At 42.5% G+C, this 21,532-nt stretch overlaps 1 protein-coding gene across 4 annotated transcripts in view; it reads left to right on the plus strand.

Annotated features, from left to right (window-relative positions):
- Positions 1 to 312: 312 nt before the first annotated feature.
- MYO3A (myosin IIIA) overlaps positions 313 to 21,532 on the plus strand; it is a 204,600-nt gene continuing 183,380 nt past the window's right edge. For all 4 annotated transcript variants that reach the window (XM_043541353.1, XM_043541354.1, XM_037890867.2 and 1 more), the window contains exons 1-2: positions 313 to 1,877; positions 13,015 to 13,197. In XM_043541353.1, coding sequence (XP_043397288.1) covers positions 13,030 to 13,197 — 168 coding nt within the window. In that variant the 5' untranslated portion in view covers positions 313 to 1,877; positions 13,015 to 13,029. The remainder of the gene's footprint in view (positions 1,878 to 13,014; positions 13,198 to 21,532) is intronic.

Consider the following 21,532-nt stretch of genomic DNA (forward strand, 5'->3'; position numbering starts at 1 on the left):
CACCCAAGGTCAGGCAGCAGCTCAATGATACATTGACACCCAAGGTCAGGCAGCAGCTCAATGATACATTTCCTTTCCCTTAAACTCATTTTAAATCCTTCCTGCTGATTTTCTTCTTTCTGTTTTTCTTTCCCCATCCCAGCATGCTTTGCTGTCTTTCCTCTTTGCTCCTCCAACACACACATGCCCTTCTCCATAAAACATGTAGGATAAGAGTTTCAAAGCTGCTCAAGAAATCTGGATACTTGGGGACAGGGGGGGTTCAGTGAAGCCAAAATTTGGGAGGGGTGGGAGGAGAGGGGAGTTGACTTTAGCTAATTTTCAGGAATTGTCAATATGCCAAAGAAATCTTATGTGCCAGGCGATTAGTTTCACATACTGCTTACTTAGGGTCAGAGTAGGGCCATTTAATGGACCCATGCTACCCCAGAGTGGGAGTCAGAGAGAGATGACATGGAAGAAAACCGACTGTGATCATCCAAAGGAATTGTGCAGCACATTTGATCCCACTGTAGGCCCTGCCTGGTCTCTCCGGGACATATGTACTAAATTTCACAATGGGTGCAGTGGTAATAGCCAAAAATTTGCCAGATCCAGGTGCTAAGCCAGTTGTTGCAGCTTTTTCTGAGCAGGATGCGTTGCTTCCAGATTTTTTTTTTTTCTGATGGACTAACAAAAGTAATGCTTGTTCTATGAGCCGATGGTACAATTTTTGAGTTTGTGACCAAAGTTTGTCTCGATCTGCATGTCAGCTCTGAGTTTTTGGGACACCTTTGCGCTGGGGTGCATCAGGATCCGGATTTTTAAAGTGTGACAGAAGCGATGAAGCTTGTTCTTTTGTTATGGTGGTAGAATTTTGGAGGATGGTGGTGGGAAAAAGTGGCAAGAGCCAGCAGAAATCCGGTGCCAGATCTGGGTATTTGTGGTGCTGCCACACCAAGATGTGTCAGGGTCAGGATGAATTTTTTTTTTTTTTTGGCACAACAGAAATATTTGCACTTATTCTCTGTTTAGACATTAGAATTTGGGGGCCAGCGACTAAAACGGGCAGGATCCCATTCTGGGTGCTGCACCTGGGGCTTTGCCCTGTTGTTTCCAGGGGATGCAGCAAACTGCAGGTGTTTGAGGTGCAATGGGAACACTTACGCTTGTTCTCTATTTTGACAATACAGTCTGGGGCCTTGGGTTGGGTACAGAGCTCAGCACGAGCCAGGTGGAGCCAGTTTTCACCCGGATCCATGGTCTGATAAAGCCAGCGCCTGCCGCTCAGCCAGAGAGAGGAGCTGATCCGCTTCTGCTATTAGTGCAAAGCTCCCCCCGTGGCAACAGGCCCTGCGGGCCGCACGTGCACGCAGCTCTGCAGCCAGCCGGAGCCCTCCTGTACCTTGGAGCTGCCCGTGGACTGCAGGGAGCAGCTATATAGGGCGCAAGCCCCTTGCCAAGCTGTTGAGCGACTCATTATCCCCAGGCAGCGGAGAGGGGGGAGCCGGGGAGCCCCCCGGCTTTGCTTGGGATTGCAGGAGATTAGTGGGGCAGTTTGTTCATCCCCCGGGCGGAACTGCTGCTGGGGGCAGGGCGAGGGGGCCTGGAGCAGACCGGTGAAGCCCAGGAAGGGCCCAAGCTCTGGGGCAGCGTAGAGCCCCACACAGGGGAGCAGCGCGCAGAGCAAGGCAACCTGGAAACCCGACACTAGTTTCACTCCTCTAGTAATCCCAGGCCCCGGGGGTCATTGCATGGGAGCTGCTGCAGGGGCTGCCCGAGCAAAAGAGGAGGTAGCAGGAGCCCGCCCCCCACCTGCACAGGTGCAGGAATCCAGTGGGTAGGTCAATGCATACAGCTGCTGCCGAGTCTCCTGCCGGCTCCCTGCTCTCCCACAGGTGAGTGACCCTCCTTGTTTGCTTGCTAGGTAGTGAGTTGCAGCAGCAAGGGGATTGTGAGGCGGGGACTCAGTCGCTCCTTGCAAAACAAACAAGCCCCAGCCTGCTGGGTATGGAGTGAGGCTGTTCAGAGGAAGAAGATGGGGAAGGTGTAAACCGTCCCGAAGACCACAGGGCAAGGGGGGAAGCAAAAGCTGCCTCCGTACCCCGAGAGGGCTGGAGCTCGCCCCCCTGTTTAATAAACATCGGTTAAGAGGATAAAGTACAATGGCTCCTGCTGTGTTGCATTATAATCAGCGTAAATGACATTACACAAACTACCTAGCCAACAAACGCACCTTAGGTAATACTTCTGCTCACATTAAAAGGATAAATCTCCTTTGAACTGAAGTTGCCTGTAAAACGGTTTTGGCTTCAATGTGATTTTTGCGGTATACACAGAATGCACCTTTGCACAATGCAGGGAGGAGTGGAAAAGCGGGGGGGGGGGGGAAAGCCTTGTTAAATGACGAGAGGGGGGGGGAAGCGTTTTACAACTGGTGCGGAAAGTTTTTCCGGTCATTCAGTTTTTAATAGCAATGGAATTGACCCTGCAAATAGTACAGCAAACGACTTGTTTATAGACCTTGACTTTGCCTTAAATCGTTAATTCACCAGTCATTAACTGCTGGTAATCTGCAATGTCAAAGGGATTGTTTCCTGAACTTTTTATCATTCAGAATCCTGGACGATGTGTTCTGTTCCCTTTGTCACTGCGGTGGTGTTGGAAATGAGCTTCTGGAGGAGGGGAAAGGAGGGGGGGGGAGTAGAGAATATTTGAAAAAAATGTCCAAAGGGCTTGCAAATTATGTTGAGACAAACTCTTTTTTGCATGGCCACTAAAATACTTAGTTCTGTCTGTTGCTACAACATATGCAAATTAAGACAAGCAGTGTGTTAGTGGAACTATTAATTTAAAATGTAAATATGGAACTTTGATGTGTTTTATTTTCTGGTTGCTTCCTTTACATACCATGTAGATGTTTACAGCGCGATTTCTTTATATATTGATCACTAGCACATTTTCTTGTAGCTTTTAATGTCTTCTAATGATTTCAAGCTTTGCTAGAGGTGGCTGATAAAGCTAACCAATTCTTCTTGAGTCATTGGTGCTTGTCAAAAGTTTTGAGAAATAGACAAATTCATACCATATTGATTTTTGACATTATAAACATTTATTGATTTAAAATAGTCAACCTGTGGAACTCTTTGCCAGAGCACTTTGTGAAAGCCATGACTATAACAGGGTTCAAAAAAGAACTAGATAAATTCATGGAGGATAGCGCATCAATGGCTTTTAGCCAGGATGGGCAGGGTTGATGTCTCTAGTCTCTATTTGCCAGAAGCTGGGAATGGATAATAAGGGATGGTTCACTTGATGATTATCTGTTCTGTTCATTCCTTCTGAAGCACCTGGCATTGGCATTGTTCACTGTCGGAAAACAGGATACCGGGCTAGCTGGACCTTTGGTCTGACCCACTGTGGCCATTCTTATGTAAAATTAAGCAATGCTTTAGCTTTGAAAGCCTTAAAACATTTCTCTCATCACTTGCAATACTTTTCAGTTGGGAGCCACAAAATAGAAAGGATAGGATTCAGTTCATTGATTGTTAATGCCACCTCACTTCTTCTAGAGGCACAAGGTCCAAATAAATTTGGTAACGTCACCATTCCAGCCTTCCATTATTATCCATGGTTTCATGGGTTTATACCCTGGTATAAACGTTCTCTGTAGCATGACCGTTGGCATAGAAGTCTTAAGATCACTTTATTTTACAAGTACAAAAAATAAATTGAGTTTTTTGACTTTGGTTTTGTTTTTCCTGTACTCTTAATGTGACTAAAAATGGGAATTGTGTATTAATTTAGGGCCCGACGTAGCAGTAATTGACATCAGACTGTCCGCTGTGCAGCCCCATGCATGAGGTTAGATTAGTGGATATGCATGTTCACAGACCTTGCCACCTCCGACCCCCATTACTCTGGAATCCCACTCCATGACCCTATAATGGAGGTACAGGAATATATGTAGGCTGCCTGCATGGCCTATATTCTATCCCTCAATGTGCAACACACCATTCTAGTTGAAAAAGATGGGGGACAAGATGGAACCCTTCATGACAGCGCCGTTAGGGACAAAGAGCAATTGCCCTCTGGGAATGCTCATGAAATAAATGGAGCCACTCAAGAGCAGCCCTGACCACTTCTGCTACAGTCCACAGGCTAGTCAACTTTTCATGATTATCGGTGTAGAAGGTAGCAGAGACAGTGGCAGTCAGGACACCCAGTCTGAATCCATCAGTAGGAGACAATCAGTACCAATGTCACCAGTGTGGTTTCTGTACCATATGCAGGACCAGGACAAGGGTCATGGAGACCAGAAGCATCTAATTCAGCATTTCTCAAATGTGGTCACAGCCTCCTAGGTGGTGATGGGGGAGGGGGACAAATATCACTTTTCACAGTAGCAGATTTACTAGCTAGCATGTGTTTAAAAAAAAATCATGCAAAGCACTCTGTGTTTCTATTTTGTTTAGGTCCAGTTAAAGAATAGGGACAACTGTACATTATTTTTATTATTGAGTCTGGAAAAAAAAACCCTACCTAAATAAATTACAATGATTTGGACATGTATATGTGCATATTTATTTGTTTTTTCCTAAAATTAATTATGTATTTTAGGAAAAATTGTCAGAGCAGCCACTAGCAAGAGTTTGTGGCCACACTCTGAGGTCACCAAAAAAATTTGTTGTGAGAACCCCTTCTAGTTACTCTGTGAGTTGTCTTGCAACCACCTTCCTTATATATTAAGCAAAAATGGAAGGTTTCCCACTGAATGACATCTAGAAAGATTGTCAGCATCAGAAGTTGGTTTCTTGAGTAAAGATCACACAACAGCTTCCTTTAAAGAATCAGGCACCGTGCCTTCCATAAGAGAAGCCTGGGCAATCTCCTTTAGCAGTGGACCCAGTTCACAACCCTCAGACAATTAATTTGGTTTGGTCTCTCATGACTTCTGAATTACTGCCATGGAATATGTTGCCTTTTAATGAGAGGAAATTAAATAGAAAAAATTATCTAAGCATGTGCCACCTTCCTTAGTGTTTCATTGCCGTATTACATTGCATTGGGCTGCCCTTGCTGCTGGCCCTTGCATGGTTGAACTGTTGGTATCATGGCAATCTCTGTGGAGGGTTCCTGGCTCTGCAAAGCATCATTGGTCAAAACCCAAGTCTGGCAACTCATCTATCTGGTTTGCTATTTTTTCTTGATTTTTGGAATGTTACCTGGGGTTATTTATTTTGGCAGCTTCCCAAGCTCTAGCTCATTGATAGGTGTATTTTTTTTTCTGACATTAGTATTTTATTTTTATTCATGCAAGCAAATGGTAATGTAGTGGACTAAACATAGGACTGTATTTTGGGAACTGTTAATTTTTGACTCCTGATTTGCTATGTGACTTTGGGCAAATCACTAATCTTCTCTGGGCCTCAGTTTCCTCATCTGTACAATAGAGATAAAGGGTGATGTTCTCACTACCAATCCCATGAGTTATTCCCTCCCTTGCAACCCAGTAGCTGATGTATTTAGATGTTGGTCTATTCAAAGGACATTAAATGATCTTTATTCACTTTTTTTAAAGGATCATAATGGCTAAAAATATTTTCTTCAAAGACAAAAAAACTATGGTAGGGCATCTGAAATTAAGATTAATACTTTGGGCTCAATTGTGCCCCCAAGTATACCTTGTTCGTACCTGACTACAGTAGTAGCATCTCAGATAAGTAAACAAGAAGTTTCTGTATCCCATGAATGCCTTTGAAGGTAGAATTTGGCCTTACATGTTTAATCCGGGAAATAAATATCGGGATGAGGTCTTCTCAGTTCTCTATAGACCTAGTACAATATATGGGCCACTTGCTTGGCCAAAATGACACAATGGTAATGTCCTTTAAATGAATGGCAATCAATGCTTTTATTTTTTCTATATCCCCTTCTACATACATTTCATTTTTTTAAAAAGTTGCTTGTCAACAACAAAGACATTGTTATCCAGGGTTTTGCTGAAATCAAAGTGGTTGGTACCTTTACTCTTTGCGAGGTGGTGGCAGGACATAAATCAGTGGGGATACAGCCCATCCAGCCAAGAGATAGTGGATGCAAACAGGCAAACAAAAGTGCTTTCACTCAAAGCTTCTACTCTATTTAGTTCCTAGCACTTACATATGTCTGTAACAGGTTATAAGAGCACCACAAATTAACTCAGGATTCATATTTACCCAAGGTCTTGAGGAGGTCTCGAGTGGATTTCTATAGACGTCCAATGGCCGGCCTTCTGTTTGCAGGGGAACTTGAGAGGTGTTCAAGTGTCCACCAGGCTCAGATTTCTTCCTCTTTTTATACCCAATGTATTAGTATTACATAGCTTCTGCTCAGCAGCTCTCTTTTTAAATGATGAAGCTAACTTAAGTGTGGAGTTTTCTGGCTTGTCCAGCAGGGAATTTTCCATCAGTTAACCAGCTATATTTCACAAAGCACAAGTTAACCATTGCCATACTTTCCATCTTGCAAAACTGCACGCTTCGGCAAAAAGCTCAAATCAGGAGGGCGCAGGGTCATGTTTACTCCTCGTGCTCACTCATTTCCCCCTTTCCCTCATGGTCTGTTAGTTGTGCTAAGGCTTCAGAAATGGCCTTTCTAGCTGCTTTCAGCAATGAGCATAACAATTGGTATTCCAGCTGCGGGCAGTGGTCTAGGCATTTTACTGGGCTCTGGCCTATGAGAAATTTCCCCCTCCTGCAACATCATCTTCATTTCTATGGAAAACCTTGAAATCTAGATAGTGGAGGTCCTTTAAAACAAATTTCAGTCATGGGTCAGTTCTACTCTTACTGAGTTCAACAGAAATCCTTGTGAATTTGAAAGGGAGCAGGATTGAGCGCTCAGTAAGAACACTCATTCAATAGGTGCTGGACCAGATCCTGTGCTGGTATAAATCAGTGTAGCTCCATGGAACTATTGTCTGCCGATTTACACTAGCTATGGGTAGCAATCCATAATCATGGCTGAAACAATCCAATTTATGTTGGCAAATTGAGTTATTTGGACTTTTGTCCAAAAGTGCTAGCTATTAGCTTTAGTCACACGGGAGCTCCATATGCTTCTGGCTTCTCTAACCCCTGGTCTACGCTACAGAATTAGGTTAATGTAAGGTAGCTTACGGTGACGTAACTCTATAAGCATTTATACTAAAATGTAGCTCTCATTGATGTAACTCGCCCACTGCACCAACTTAACTCCACCACTGGGAGAGGTGTAGCGATTAAGTTGATGTAGTTAGGATGACACAGTGTTGTTGTAGATGCTGCGTTGCTTGCATCGACTGTTGCTGCCTTTCAGAATGCTGTCCCACAATGCCCCGCACTGACCGTTTAAATTAGTGCAAGCACTCCTGAGGAGGACACACATCGTCAACCCAAGGAGCATAGTGTGGACATGCAAAAGCAATTTAAGTACTGCAGTGGCTGTATGTTGACATAAGTTAGGTCGACTTAATTTTGTAGGTAGACTTGCCCTAAGAAGCACTCACATTTACAGTAAATTTCCTTATAAATGCTTGTCAGAACAAGCACAAGCCAGGGGCAGTAAGAGGAGCTAAGAAGCTTGTGCTGGTGGTTTTATTAATTATATGGTGGTAGTGCTTAGAAGCCCCAATCTGGCTTCCACCTCCTATTATGCTAGGCACTCTACGCATATGTCAGTCCCTGCCCCAAAGAGTTTACAAGCTAAACATTCAACACGAGGCAACAGGTTGAGAAAAGTTGCTGTGGAGAGGACAGGGTAACAGTGACACATTTGTGTTGGGTATGAGCAGCAATCACAGCATAGCCGTTGCCAAGTGTTTTGCAGGCATCACAACGGTGGTGCGTTTTAAGGAGGTATTCGCAGGGGTGACATGGGAGAAAGGGCGAAGGTGCCTGAGGGAAAACTGGACTAGTGGGTGATGCAGGCTAACATTGTTGGCAGAGTAGAAGTCGTGGGTCAGCAGCTGTTAGTGTATTAGAGTGGCAGCTAGTGTGATGCTAAGTTGTGGCGGTGCCTTAGTGGTAAAGACAAGTTACTTGTTTTTGCAGCGGGTGAAGACATGAAAGTGAAGAGCCAGGAAGATAATCTTAGTGGCAGCATTTTTAATTTAACTTGAAGGGAGCAACATTGCATTTGTCAAGGCCAGAAAGGAGAAGGTTCTAGTAGTCAAGAGACAAGATGATGAGTCTGGACTGGAGTGTTGTATCTGCATGGACTGACTTTCCAGGGGTTACTTTGAGGGTGGGAAAGGAGCTGTTATCTGTGGTATCTGTCCCAGGGTGTAAAGTGATTAAAAGTCACTGAATGCTTGAACAAGGGTTTTTATTTTTATATCAGATACTGAAAGTATCAGATTAAAATCTGTCCTTTATGTGCAGTCAGGGGTGCTGAGAACTATTGAACCAAACTGTAAACCCTGTATCTAATGGAAACCACTTCAAGTCAGGGAGTGCAGCAGCACCCCTAGTTCCAACACCTATGTGTGCAGTACACTGGAAAATCAACAGAACAGTAAATGTGATCACAATTTAGAATCTCAGTCACACTTGCCAGCTAGGTTACTCACAGGTAGGGTTACCATACGTCCATATTTTCCCGGACATGTCCGTCTTTTTGGTTCTTAAATCACTGTCCAGGAGGAATTTTTAAATATCTAAAAACGTCTGGGATTTTGCCATTATTATTTTTCCCCAAAGAAGAGTTGATCATTCAAGAAAGAGCGTGCCTGTTGATCACTCGAGGGAGTGCCCGCTTTTTCCCCCTAGCTCCCAGCGCTTGCACTGCGAAACAGTTGTTTCGTGTGGCTGGGAGGGAGGGGGAACGCAGCGCACTCAGGGGAGGAGGCGGGGCCGGGGCGAGGATTTGGGGAAGGGGTCGGAGGGGGCAGAGTTGGATTGGGGACTTTGGGGGAAGGGGTGGAATTGGGTGGGGGCACAAGCAAATACCACCCCCTTCCCCCCCCCCCCCGCCCCCGTGGAGTGTCCTCTTTTTTTGAATGTTCAAATATGGTAACTCTACTCGCAGGCTGTCATTCGTACCAGCTTGACATACTTTATAGCTTTGCTGAGGGCTTTCTTGATAGTAATGGTACAATCTATGGACCTAAGTTTCTATTAGCAATAAACATATTTCACTGAGTTGTCATGATGTGGCCTGTTCTCCATCCCTCACCACAGAGTGTGATGGGTCTCTCTCTCACCTGCCAGGCAATCCTATTTTATCACTTCTACTATAATGTCATAGCCTTCTGCTAGTCTCAATCCCTAGGTGCAAATATAGATGAATCAGTTAATTCCACAAAAAGAAAAGGAGTACTTGTGGCACCTTAGAGACTAACAAATTTATCTGAGCATAAGCTTTCGTGAGCTACAGCTCACTTCATCGGATCTCACAAATGCTTATGCTCAAATAAATTTGTTAGTCTCTAGGGTGCCACAAGTACTCCTTTTCTTTTTGTGGATACAGACTAACATGGCTGCTACTCTGAAACCAGTTAATTCCAGTTGCATTTGATTAATGTTTAGGAAATTTAACTTAGCCATTTGGGATGGCGCTTCCATACACATGCTCTTTCATATAAGATTTCATTTGCCCCCTTGCCTTAGCAAAGAAGGATGGCCTTTTGGTTAAGGTACTGGGCTGGGAGTCAGGAGATCTGGGTTCTAGGCTTGTCTCTGCCCCAGACTTCTAATGTGATATTGGGCTTCACATCTCTGTGCCTCAGTTCTCCCTCTTTAAAGTGGAAGTAATGATGCTCCCTTTCTCCCACCCTTAGTCTGTTCTGTAGACTAAGCTCTGTCGGTCAGGGACTTTCTCTTGCTGCGTTTTGTACAGTGCTCAGAATGGGGCCCTGATCTGGGTTGGGGTCTCTATGCGCTACTCTAATAGTAACAATATTTTTGTGAGTGTAAGAGGGATACCTTCCCCTTTAAGGATCAGAAGGTCTTATGCCTGTCAGCCCTGCCCTGCTATATCTGTGTAGGGTGTGGGATTTAAGAGGAGAGAGGCTCAGCAGTTGGGTGCTGGTTGGGAAAGAGAACAGACAGACTGTTCCAATGAGAGGCAAGCAGCTGGGCTTGCACTAGGAGGTGGCTGTGGCCTGCCTGAGGCTCTTGGTAAGAGGGTAGGCCTGACCTGGATGGTTGAGCTGTCTGAAGTCCAAGAGCTGGTGAGACAAGCTGTTGGCTGCTGGGATCTTGCCTGTATGGAAGGGGGCTGAAGGCTGAGCCCAGCAGGACTGAAAACTTTTCTTTTGATGGTGTATTGAACTTGAACTAAGGAATTCTGTTACCCCAGGAGAGGTTGAACACTGTAAAGTGGCTAGGTTGGAGGGCCAAGTCACCTCTATGGCAGGAGCAGGCCGAAGATCGTAGCAGGGAAACTGAGGTAGTAGTTCCACAGCACTGGGTCTTGTTGTGTGGGGCACTCTGGGGTGGTGAGACTGGAACAGTGAGGTTCTGCATTAGTTGCAAAATGCTGCACACACTTTCATTGTGTCTTGGTCATCTACATTATCGTGTAGGCATCTAGATTACTTCACCTGAAAGACATTTATTTTTACAGAAAGCCTGCAATATATGTTCTAAATATCTAGCCAGATTTGGACAGCTGTATCCTTATACTGGTAACACTGTATAAAATGATTAATATATTAAAGAAAGCAGTGTCAATATGATGGAAACCTTAACATAATATGGAAAATCATTAGTGAAACGGTTCTATTCACAATGTAGAATTGTGTACAACATATCAATGCAGTTTCTAACATCAGACTAACACACTATAACGTACTCTGCTAACATGGGGTTAGGCTGATGACACAAAATGACTACAGTGTAGCATATTTGAAAAACATTGTCCCAAGATTTTAAAAATGAGTGTCTAAAAAGCATTTTTGAAAATCAGAGTACTTACTTAGCTGTCCCAATAAGGACTTAAGAACCTAACATCTCAGCCACCCATTTTTGAAAATCATGACCCTACATGTGGGAAAATGAGAAATCAGTCTTTAAAGCAATTTCTGATGAGATTTTTGATTGAGTTAAACCTCTATGAAGAGTGTTCTGATTTTTACACTGAAGATGCTGGACATTTAGCAGATGTAAAATAAAGACTTAGGTTGCACTAGTGGATTGTATCCTTCATTGAACTGGATGTAAGTGTAACCCTCCCTTTACAGTATATAAAATGAGCATTAAAAATGTGCATCGCTAAACACATCTTCCATGACACTGCATGCTATATGTCAAAAGGATACAGTATTGTGAAAGGATTCCCCTCCTTGGACGGTCTTAGTTATATGCAGCTTAATTTGAAATGTACATAAATCCTAAATTCTAAGAATAGGGTCTGTGACGGGTTCAGTCACAGAGACCCCCTTGGGACTGTCACCTGACGTGCTGAAATTACCTCTGAGCCTGTTTTCCTTGCCAGCTTGGAACTTCCAGAACCCTGCCTTGTTGAGCCAGACATGCTGGCCTGCTGCAACACAGGTCCAGGTCTGGTCCACGCCTCTAAAGCTGTAGGCTTTAACTGAAAACACTCAGCGGGTTTCCTATTTCCAGCACCCAGACACCCAGCTCCCAATGGGATTCAAACCCCAAATAAATCCGTTTTACTCTGTATAAAGCTTATACAGGGTAAACTAATAAATTGTCTGCCCTCTATAACACTGATAGAGAGATATACACAGCTGTTTGCTTCCCCAGGTTTTAATTACTTACTCTGAGTTTACTAATAAACAAAAGTGATTTTATTAAGTATAAAAAGTAGGATTTAAGTGGTTCCAAATAATACCAGACAGAACAAAGTAAGTTACCAAGCAAAATAAAGCAAAAACATGCAAGTCTGAGCCTAATACATTAAGAAACTGATTACAGGTAATATCTCACCCTCAGAGATGTTCCAATAAGCTTCTTTCACAGACTAGACTCCTTCCTAGTCTGGGCCCAATCCTTTCCTCTGGTACAGTCCTTGTTAGTTCCACCAGCCATCTTAGGTGTTAAGCAGGGGCTTTCTCGTGACTGGCTGCCTCTTTGTCCTGCTCCACCCCTTTTTATAGCTTTGGCACAAGGCGGGAATCTTTTGTCTCTTTGTGTGCCCACCTCTCCTTCTAAATGGAAAAGTACCAGATTTAAGAGGGATTCCAGCATCAAGTGACATGGTCACGTATCCTGTGAGACCTCAGCCTCCATTCTTCCTGGGCTGACTCACAGGTACACAGGAAGGTTTGCAAGTAAACAGAACCATTTACAGTTAATTGATTCTGAAGCACCCTTAATAGCTTCCACCTAATATGTTTACATTAGTAATACAAGTTTATATCTTATTCTCCTAACTCCAGACAAGGAAATAATACATGCAAACAAATAGGACTAACATAGTAGATTATAAGCTTTGTAATGATACCTTACAAGATACCTTTTGCACAAAGCATATTCCAGTTACATCATATTCACATTTAAAGCATATTTTCATAAAGCAGCTAGAGTGCAATGACACAGGGTCCTAAAAGTTGACAGTCTACTTTGAAGTTTTAACTGCATGGAACTATTGCATCATTCCTCAGTAAGATTTTGTCATTGTTCCCTTGAAAGCATTATCCATAATGGGCAAAGCCCTTATTCGTGGCTTAAATAGACCAATTCTCAGCAGGTATAATAACCTTTTCCCTCCACCCTCAGCTTAAATTTTGGCTCTGTTTAGAAGTCAATGGCAAAAATCTCATTGACTTCAATGGAGACAGAATTTCACTCAAAAGTATGCAGTTCACCTTTTCCCCATTTCATACCATGTTGATCCTACTATCCATATTTAGCACAAATTCCTTTTCCCTTGTCCTTTTGAGTTCCATTGCAGTGATTATATGCACACTGCATGCAAAAGCAGTTCCAGACTGCAGTTACATCTGAGATTATAACTGATATCTTAGTTTTATCACATTTATAAGCAATTAATATCAGCTGACTTCTTATATGAAATGAAAACTGAAATGAGGTTTTTTCTTTCCAGGACCTGATATCGGAGATGCTTCCATTAACTGGGAAAACAATAATATTTGATAGTTTTCCTGATCCTTCAGAAACATGGGAAATAATTGAGACTATTGGCAAAGGAACATATGGCAAAGTTTTTAAGGTGTTGAACAAAAAAAATGGCAGCAAAGCAGCAGTCAAGATCTTGGACCCAGTTCACGTAAGCTACTTTAATATTAAATTGTTTTTTATTTAGTTGTAACTTACTATGTAACCTCATATGTTGGTTTGTCAGTTGCATTAGAAAAATAAAGTGGAAAATAACCATTATTTATAAACATTTAACCAAGATGTTTTCTAGCTACATATGTATTTTTAGGCCTGTCAAGCGATTAAAAATATTAATCGGGATTAATCACACTGTTAAACAATAGAATACCAATTATTTAAATATTTTTGGATGTTTTCTACGTTTTCAAATATATTGATTTAAATTACAACACAGAACACAAAGTGTACAGTACTCACTTTATATTTTTTATTACAAATATTTATGCTATAAAAAACAAAAGAAATAGGATTTTTCAATTCACCTCATACAAGTACAGTAATACAATCTCTTTATCATGAAAGTTGAACTTACAAATATAGAATTATGTACAAAAAATAACTGCATTCAAAAATAAAACAATGTAAAACTTTAGAGCCTTACAGATCCACTTAGTCCTACTTCTTGTTCAGTCACTCACTCAGACAAACACGTTTTTTACATTTGCAGGAGATAATGCTACCCGCTTCTTGTTTACAATGTCACCTGAAAGTGAGAACAGGTGTTCACATGGCACTGTTGTAGCTGGCGTCGCAAGATATTTACGTGCCAGATGCGTTAAAGATTCATATGTCCCTTGATGCTTCAACCACCATTCCAAAGGATGTGCGTCCGTGCCGATGATGGGTTCTGCTCGATAACAATCCAAAACAAAAAGAAAAGGAGTACTTGTGGCACCTTAGAGACTAACAAATTTATTTGAGCATAAGCTTTTGTGAGCTACAGCTCACTTCATCGGATGCTCAAATAAATTTGTTAGTCTCTAAGGTGCCACAAGTACTCCTTTTTCTTTTTGCAAATACAGACTAACACGGCTGCTACTCTGAATCCAAAGCAGTGCAGACTGAAGCATATTCACTTTCATAATCTGAATCAGATGCCACCAGCAGAAGGTTGATTTTCTTTTTTGGTGGTTCGGGTTCTGTAGTTTCCACATCGGAGTGTTGCTCTTTTAAGACTTCTGAAAGCATGTTCCACACCTCGTTCCTCTCAGATTTTGGAAGGCACTTCAGATTCTTAAACCTTGGGTTGAGTGCTGTAGCTATCTTTAGAAATCTCAAATTGGTATCTTCTTTGTGTTTTGTCAAATCTGCAGTGAAAGTGTTCTTAAAACGAACAACATGTGCTGGGTCATCATCCGAGATTGCTATAATATGAAATATATGGCAGAAAGTGGGTAAAACAGAGCAGGAGACAGACTGTTCTCCCCCAAGGAGTTCAGTCACAAATTTAATTAACGCATTATTTTTTAACGAGCGTCATCAGCATGGAAGCATGTCCTCTCTGGAATGATGGCTGAAGTATGTAGGGGCATATGAATGTTTAGCATATCTGGCACATAAATATCTTGCATTGCCAGCTTCAGAAGTTCCATGCAAATGCCTGTTCTCACTTTCAGGTGACATTGTAAATAAGAATTTATATCCTGTAAATGTAAACAAACTTGTTTCTCTTAGCAATTGGCTGAACAAGAAGTAGGACTGAGTGGACTTGCAGGCTCTAAAGTTTTACATTGTTCTGTTTTTGAGTGCAGTTGTGTAACAAAAAAAATGTACATTTGTAAGTTGCATTTTAACGATAAAGAGATTGCATTACGGTATTGTATGAGGTGAATTGAAAAATACGATTTGTTTATTGTTTTTACAGTGCAAATATTTGTAATCAAAATAATATAAAGTGAGCACTGTACACTTTGTATTCTGTGTTGTAATTTAAATCAATATATTTGAAAATGTAGAAAAACATCAACAAATATTTAATAAATTTCAATTGATATTCTATTGTTTAACAATGTGATTAAAACTGCAATTAATCGCAATTAATTTTTTTAGTTAATCGTGTGAGTTAACTGCGATTAATCGATAGTCCTAGTATTTTTCTTATGTTTTGTGTTCTTGGGAATGACACTTGCCTGTTTAATTGACCAGATGTAATCAATCAGTCACAGATATGAACTTTGTTAATTCTAATTTAGAATTAGTTTCAGCATTGAATTCTCTTGGGTATCGATCAAACACTTTTTTCTTTTATTTTTCTTCTAGAAAAAGTTCTAAATTCCCTCATGGGTTGCACATCTGAAGTTGCAGAATCCCAACTGTCTTATAATTATATAGTTTCACCATTAGTCCCTTTTACTTTTTTACGTACTAGCTATGAGAAAGTCTCTTAATGTCAAATAAATCAGCCATTCCCTTCCAAGACAATAGAATGCATGTTTGAGTGTGCTTATCTAGATTATATGCAATAAATTACTCTTCTAAAATGGAAATGCTGAACCAATAAATATTTATCATTCTAAATATGTTCTGTGCTTAACAAAACATAAGGACCAAGTCTTCCATTTCCTTGATGAATTACCATTTAAAAAGACAAAGGCAGCAATCCTTACACACACAGCACCAGATGACCAGGAGGTAGATTCACCGTATAGCATAGCATATTTCTTCATAAATAAATGAAATTCTTTGGATGATGGATTAGTAGTTAATAGACCTTATGGAAGTAGTGTCTTCTGAGGAGAGATTTGAAAGAGGAGAAGAGAACTCAACAGGACCATTCTTGTTAGTAACCACGGGTCCTTCTGTTGCAAATAGATCCAAGTGGGCAGACCTTTGTGCTTTTAAGGAACCCCATTGACTTCAGTTGAGCTACACAGGTGCCAAGGGCCTTTCTGTTTGGATATGCTTGCAATGGGTAATAGACCACAAAATGTAGACAACGAGACATTCCTACTCGTCCCTTTCAAATGGCTTGTGCTATACAGAATGTCAGATTAGATTATCGTAATCATAGGGCCGACTTATTTTGGAAAAAAATTAGCAGGTGCTTAGCTCCCTCCCCCCCCCTCCGCTGTTAGCGGCCCCACTGATCAACTCCTCTCCATCCCTCCCAGCGCCTCTTGCCTTCCACGATCAGCTGTTCCGTGGCATGAAGGAGGCGCTGGGAGGGAGTGGGGACAAGGTGTGCTTTGGGGAGGGGGTGGAACTGGGTGGAAAGAGGTGGGGTGGGAGTGGGGCTTTGGGGAAAGGGGTGGAGTGGGGGTGGAGCCTGGGGCAGAGCGGGGGTTGAGCACCCCGGGCAAAGGAAAAAGCCAGTGCCTGTGATCGTGATGGTTCCTTCTGGCCTTGAAACCTATGAAATGTATTAACGTTGTAAACTTGGTATTAAATTTATCTTCATTCTGGTCCTTGTTAGTCTTTCTGTTTTTCACATGTGTTTTCCACACCAGAAATGGGGCCCGTTCTTCATTCATCATCTTGTTGCATTTTAAAAGCAAAAATAATTCACAGCCAAGAGATTACAATCTTAATGAAATGAATTTAAATGCATCAAAACATCTTACAGCATCTTACTGTTTTCTGGTTTCAGAGGGGTAGCCGTTTTAGTCTGTATCAGCAAAAACAATGAGGAGTCCTTGTGGCACCTTAGAGACTAACAAATTTATTTGGGCATAAGCTGTGAACAGGGTCCTTCAATTTTACTGCAGACTCTGAATAATCAGGGCTCTCTTGTGATCCATGCTCAGCTGAATGCCTAGATAGCAGAAAACATTTTTTGCACCAGTCTGTTTCACAAGAATGCATGAATGTTTGGCATTAACTGGATTATTGAAGGAGGCAGGGAAGCAATATAGCATTGATGTCAGAAAATCACACTCCAATTTGCAAAGGGGAAGGAAAGGAAGGAGGGTGGAGATGAGAGAGAGAGAAGAAATAAAGCTGATGTCAGGGGGAGGAAGAATTGGAGCAGAGGAAGAGGGGAGAGTCTGAAGGAGCTGGAATGAGTAAGAGGCGACAAGGACAGAACTGGTCAGAAAATGATTACTCATTTTATTTTTTTACAGAACATTTAGGCAAAAATAATTACTTTGCTCTTTCGTCAATTTTCAGTGGAAAAAATGTCACTTCAGCTTTTTGTAGAAGAAAATTATTATTTTGTTTCTCTTTGTTTTCATCCTAAACTGCCTAGGACTAAAAAGTTTCAACTGGAAACTCAAAAATTTTCAGCCAAAAATGAAAATATTTGGTTTTCCAACAAACAATCAAAAATTGTCGAGAAAAAGCAGATCCTTTTTCCAAAAATCTTCATTTCATCAAAAACCAAATTTTCTGTCCAAACCCAGGAAACTGTCCACTGGCCCAGAAACAGACACTTCACTAAGTGGATAAATAAGTGATCCATTAGGTGGTCAGCAGTAACTGGACAGCAAGAAATGTAGTAGAATAATAACGCTGAATCACTTAATTTATGGATGGACTTGCTCTACTTCTTCATCCTTACAATGTTATTTGTTATATTTACATTATGTGGGCATTATCTGCTATACCTGTGAGTCACTTCACCCTAATGTGTAACCATGAATATTGTAAGTAGGGTGTATGGAATGAACTAGACTTCTTTCTGCAGTTTAAACCGAAGGATTTATTAATAGCTGCAGAGGGAGCCATTGTGATGGGGAAAAAAGGCATTTTCTGGGTTCCCTTCTTTCAGTTTTACATTTTTGCCTTTGGAGAGACGCTACGCAATTGCTAAATTTGAGAGACAAACTTGGATGGGTGAAAATCATGACTACATAAGAATAAACATTTCAAATATTGTTCAATAATTACCATAAATTACATGATCTTGGGAGATTTGAGACTGAGAATTTTCTCTTTAATCCTTAAGAGCTTTTGAATGCTCCTTGCTGAATAACAGTTAAAAATGTGTAAAAGTGGAAAAGGAAGGAGAATATTTATATGTGAAATAATAATAATTTGAGAGCCATTTTCATGTCCAAACTATACAAACTCCTCATTCTCTTGATTATAAAGTCCAGTAAACTTGATGGATAATTTGGCTAAAAATCTTAATGTCAATTATTATTAAAAGGCGCCCTTTTATTGCTTAGGGGGAAATTTGACCTTTTATGAGCAGTTTGGGTTTTGTGCAATGTTTTATTAAGATAAACATAACCAAATAGATCCAGTTAATATATTCATCTTCCACCCCATAAAATGAAGAGGAAGATGTCCTTTCTGTTATAGATGGAGTGAATGTTCTATTCATTCTCTCTCTCTCTCTCTCTCTCTCTCTCATATTTCTTGTTATAATGGAACAAATCACATAATATCTGAGTGCCCCTCAGGAGACAATAACCTCTATTAAATCACAGTAGGACAGTGGTCCAATTTTCCTCTCTTTCCCTGAGGCAGCCACGGCTATAGTGTATCTGTTGTGGCTTTTGACTTTTTTTGCTTTTTAATTTATTCCTTTCTTCTAGCAGATACACTCAGTCCCTCTTCTCCTCCTTTTTTACCCTAATCTCTTTTTTTCCCCCTCTCCTCTTCCTTCTCTGCTGAGTTCTTATTTTGAGGTGTGTCTGTGGGAACACTAATTTGAAGAAGTGACTTTCACTTTTGCATTTGGAAGGCCAGGAGATTTGTGGTGATTCTTGCCTCTTCCAGTAATGGGATCCAAAGCCTGGGTGGTCCTATGCCTAAGAGAACCTTTCTCCCATTCCATAAGCATCATCCTTAAAATTAAAAACTTCATAGTTCCCTTGGAACATAAGATTTCATGGGAGGTTGTCATCACACAGAAAGAGGCTCTCTGAGGTATGTTCAAGGTCCTACTGGGTCTGGCCTAAGTTTAACAATGACTAAGGCTACATTTTAGTCACAGGTATTTTTAGTAAAAGTCACAGACAAGTCATGGACAGTAAACAAAAATTCACAGCCCAGGACCTGTCCGTGACTTTTACTATATATCCCTGACTAAAACTTATGGGGGCGGAGGGCAGCCTGGGGGCACCATGGATGCTGGGGAAGGGCGGTAGCCTGCAGCCCTGGACCCCTGCTGGTATTGGAGAAGGCACGGGTGGCGGTGTTGCCCGGGACCCCCACTGGTGCTGGGGAGGGGGTTTGGCGGGGCCAGCAGGCATGCCTCCCCATCAGCAGCTACAGAGTTTGGATGTGGGAGGGGGCAGGAAATTGGGGCACAGGATGGGGTGAGGCGGGCTTTGGGCAGCGCATACCTGGGGGGCTCCCCAGTAGCGGTGACATCCCCCTCGCTCAGCTCCTAGGCGGAGGCATGGCCAGGCAGCTGTGCATGCTGCCTCCACCCAGAGTACCAGCTTCGCAGCTCCCATTGGTCAGAAACTGTTGCCAATGGGAGCTGTGGGGGCGGTGCCTGCAAGCGGAGGCAGCACGCAGAGCTGCCTGGTCATGCCTCTGCCTAGGAACTGAGCGAGGGGGATGTCACCGACTCCGGGGAGCCCCCCAAGGTAAGCGAGCCCGCCTCATGCCCTCCTGTTCCCCAACCCCCTCCCACACCCACACTCTGCTGCTGCTGCGGGGGGCCGCGGTGGTCCAAGACTGCTCCAGCAGTGACCGGTGCGACTGGCGCAGGTGCTTCCTGAGCTGCCCCTGAGCCAGGTGCACCGGCCTCTGCAGAAGTCCTGGAGGTCACAGAAAGTCACGGAATCCATGACTTTCTGTGACCTCCGTGACAAACTCACAGCCTGAGCAATGACACATTGAATTTGACCCCGTATTTGATGGGTAGCCAATGTATTGAGAAGATCACTTATCTGCCCAAAATTTGCCACCTATCTTTGAATAGAGGGTATGGTGAAAATAGATGTTGGAACTTCAAAGCATTTCTTCTTTCACCAATATCACTTCCATTTTGTCTGGATTCAGCATTAGGCAGCTGACCTAGGTGCTGGTCTTGGCCAGACAGAGATTGGTAGGAAGTACTTTCTCAGTTCTCATGTTCCAGTAACCAACTCTGATGTGTTTTCTTGCTGCCAACATCAAACTTTTTGGAGTCCTCCCTTCCAGAGACTGGGTTTCACCAGGAACCTCCAGGCAGCATGAGGGGTCAGTAGTATTCTCTGCTGAGAGGCCATTTTTGCCGGAATGGTAGACTGGTTCTGAAGATTTCGGGATGGGGAGGGAAGGGTTCTTTGTTTTAAAGAACAAGTTAGGGCGTTAGCTTTGTGCTCAACCCTCCCCACTTTATACAGGCTTGGGACAAGCAGCCACATCAAATTGCAAGCAGGGGGTTATTTGATGTTTGAAACATTTGTTCTCATATTCCAAGATCTCACAGATCATCAGGGAGATGGCCAAATATGGACTCAAAATCTTAGGTAACAATGAAAGCAGCCCAACTGGTGTGAGTAAGAAGCACTTCAAGAAAGAGAGGAAAACATCTCATCTATTCAAGTTGTAGTGACGATGTACACTCAGAAGGAGTAGCACTCATAATGACAGGTTCCCAGTTGATAGGTTCCTTGGAAAAAATCACTTATCAACCAATGCATCTTCTATGTCACGTTGCAAAACAGATGCCTAAAGATGTCAGTCGTATAGGGCTATGCTCTGACAAAAGAACGTAGTGATGAGGATAAAAAGAAGTTCTATAATTGCCTCCAACATGTGAGTGGTAAAATACCAAAACACTATTTACTCCTTGTGATGAGCAACTTTAAGCCCAAAGTAGGGTGTCATGACCAGGGAATGGAACGAGCAATCGGGAAGCATGGGCTGGGAATCATTAACCAAAATGGCAAAAGACTCATTGAATTCTGCTTGGTGTCCGACCTAGTTCTGGCAAGCATCCTGTGTCACAGATCAGGGCAACCACACCTGCATTCCCCCTCTGTGGTTCAGCAAGAGCACTCACTTTGGGCTCCTGTCTCCTCAGCCGTCACCTCTCCTAGGAGGAAACCTGCATCTCTCTCCCTTCTGACCAGGGTATTTCCAGGCTGCACAGCTCCCTGCCTAACTGTGGTGTCCCCAGCAAAGTCAGGCTGCCTAGGCCAACCTGCTTTACTTTTCTCCTTGGAGATGGGTAAACAGAGTAATGCCCCCAGTTAAGCTACCACACAGCTCTTCCTAAGCAAGCCCATTTATTCTTAAGGTAAAAACGTTACAGAGAAAACGTATTAAAACAATAAAAGAACCTACATGCATGCTAATAAGCTTACCAGAATCTCACACATCCTGTCTCTGGCCAGCGAACAATCCTTCAAACCCTACCCTGGGGTCATCTCGTGGTTACCAGTTCATCACTCGTTTTGTTCCAAACTAGAACTCTCATGAGTAAATCAGGCCTGGTCTATGCTCAAAAATTAAGTCGTCTTAACTAAATCACCCGGGGTGTGAAAAATGCACACCCCTGAGCAACATAGTTAACCTGACCTAATCCCCAGTGTATTCTTCCATCCACCTAGCTACCG

Source organism: Chelonia mydas, chromosome 2 (genome assembly GCF_015237465.2).
Source record: "Chelonia mydas isolate rCheMyd1 chromosome 2, rCheMyd1.pri.v2, whole genome shotgun sequence".
Taxonomy (NCBI): domain Eukaryota; kingdom Metazoa; phylum Chordata; order Testudines; family Cheloniidae; genus Chelonia; species Chelonia mydas.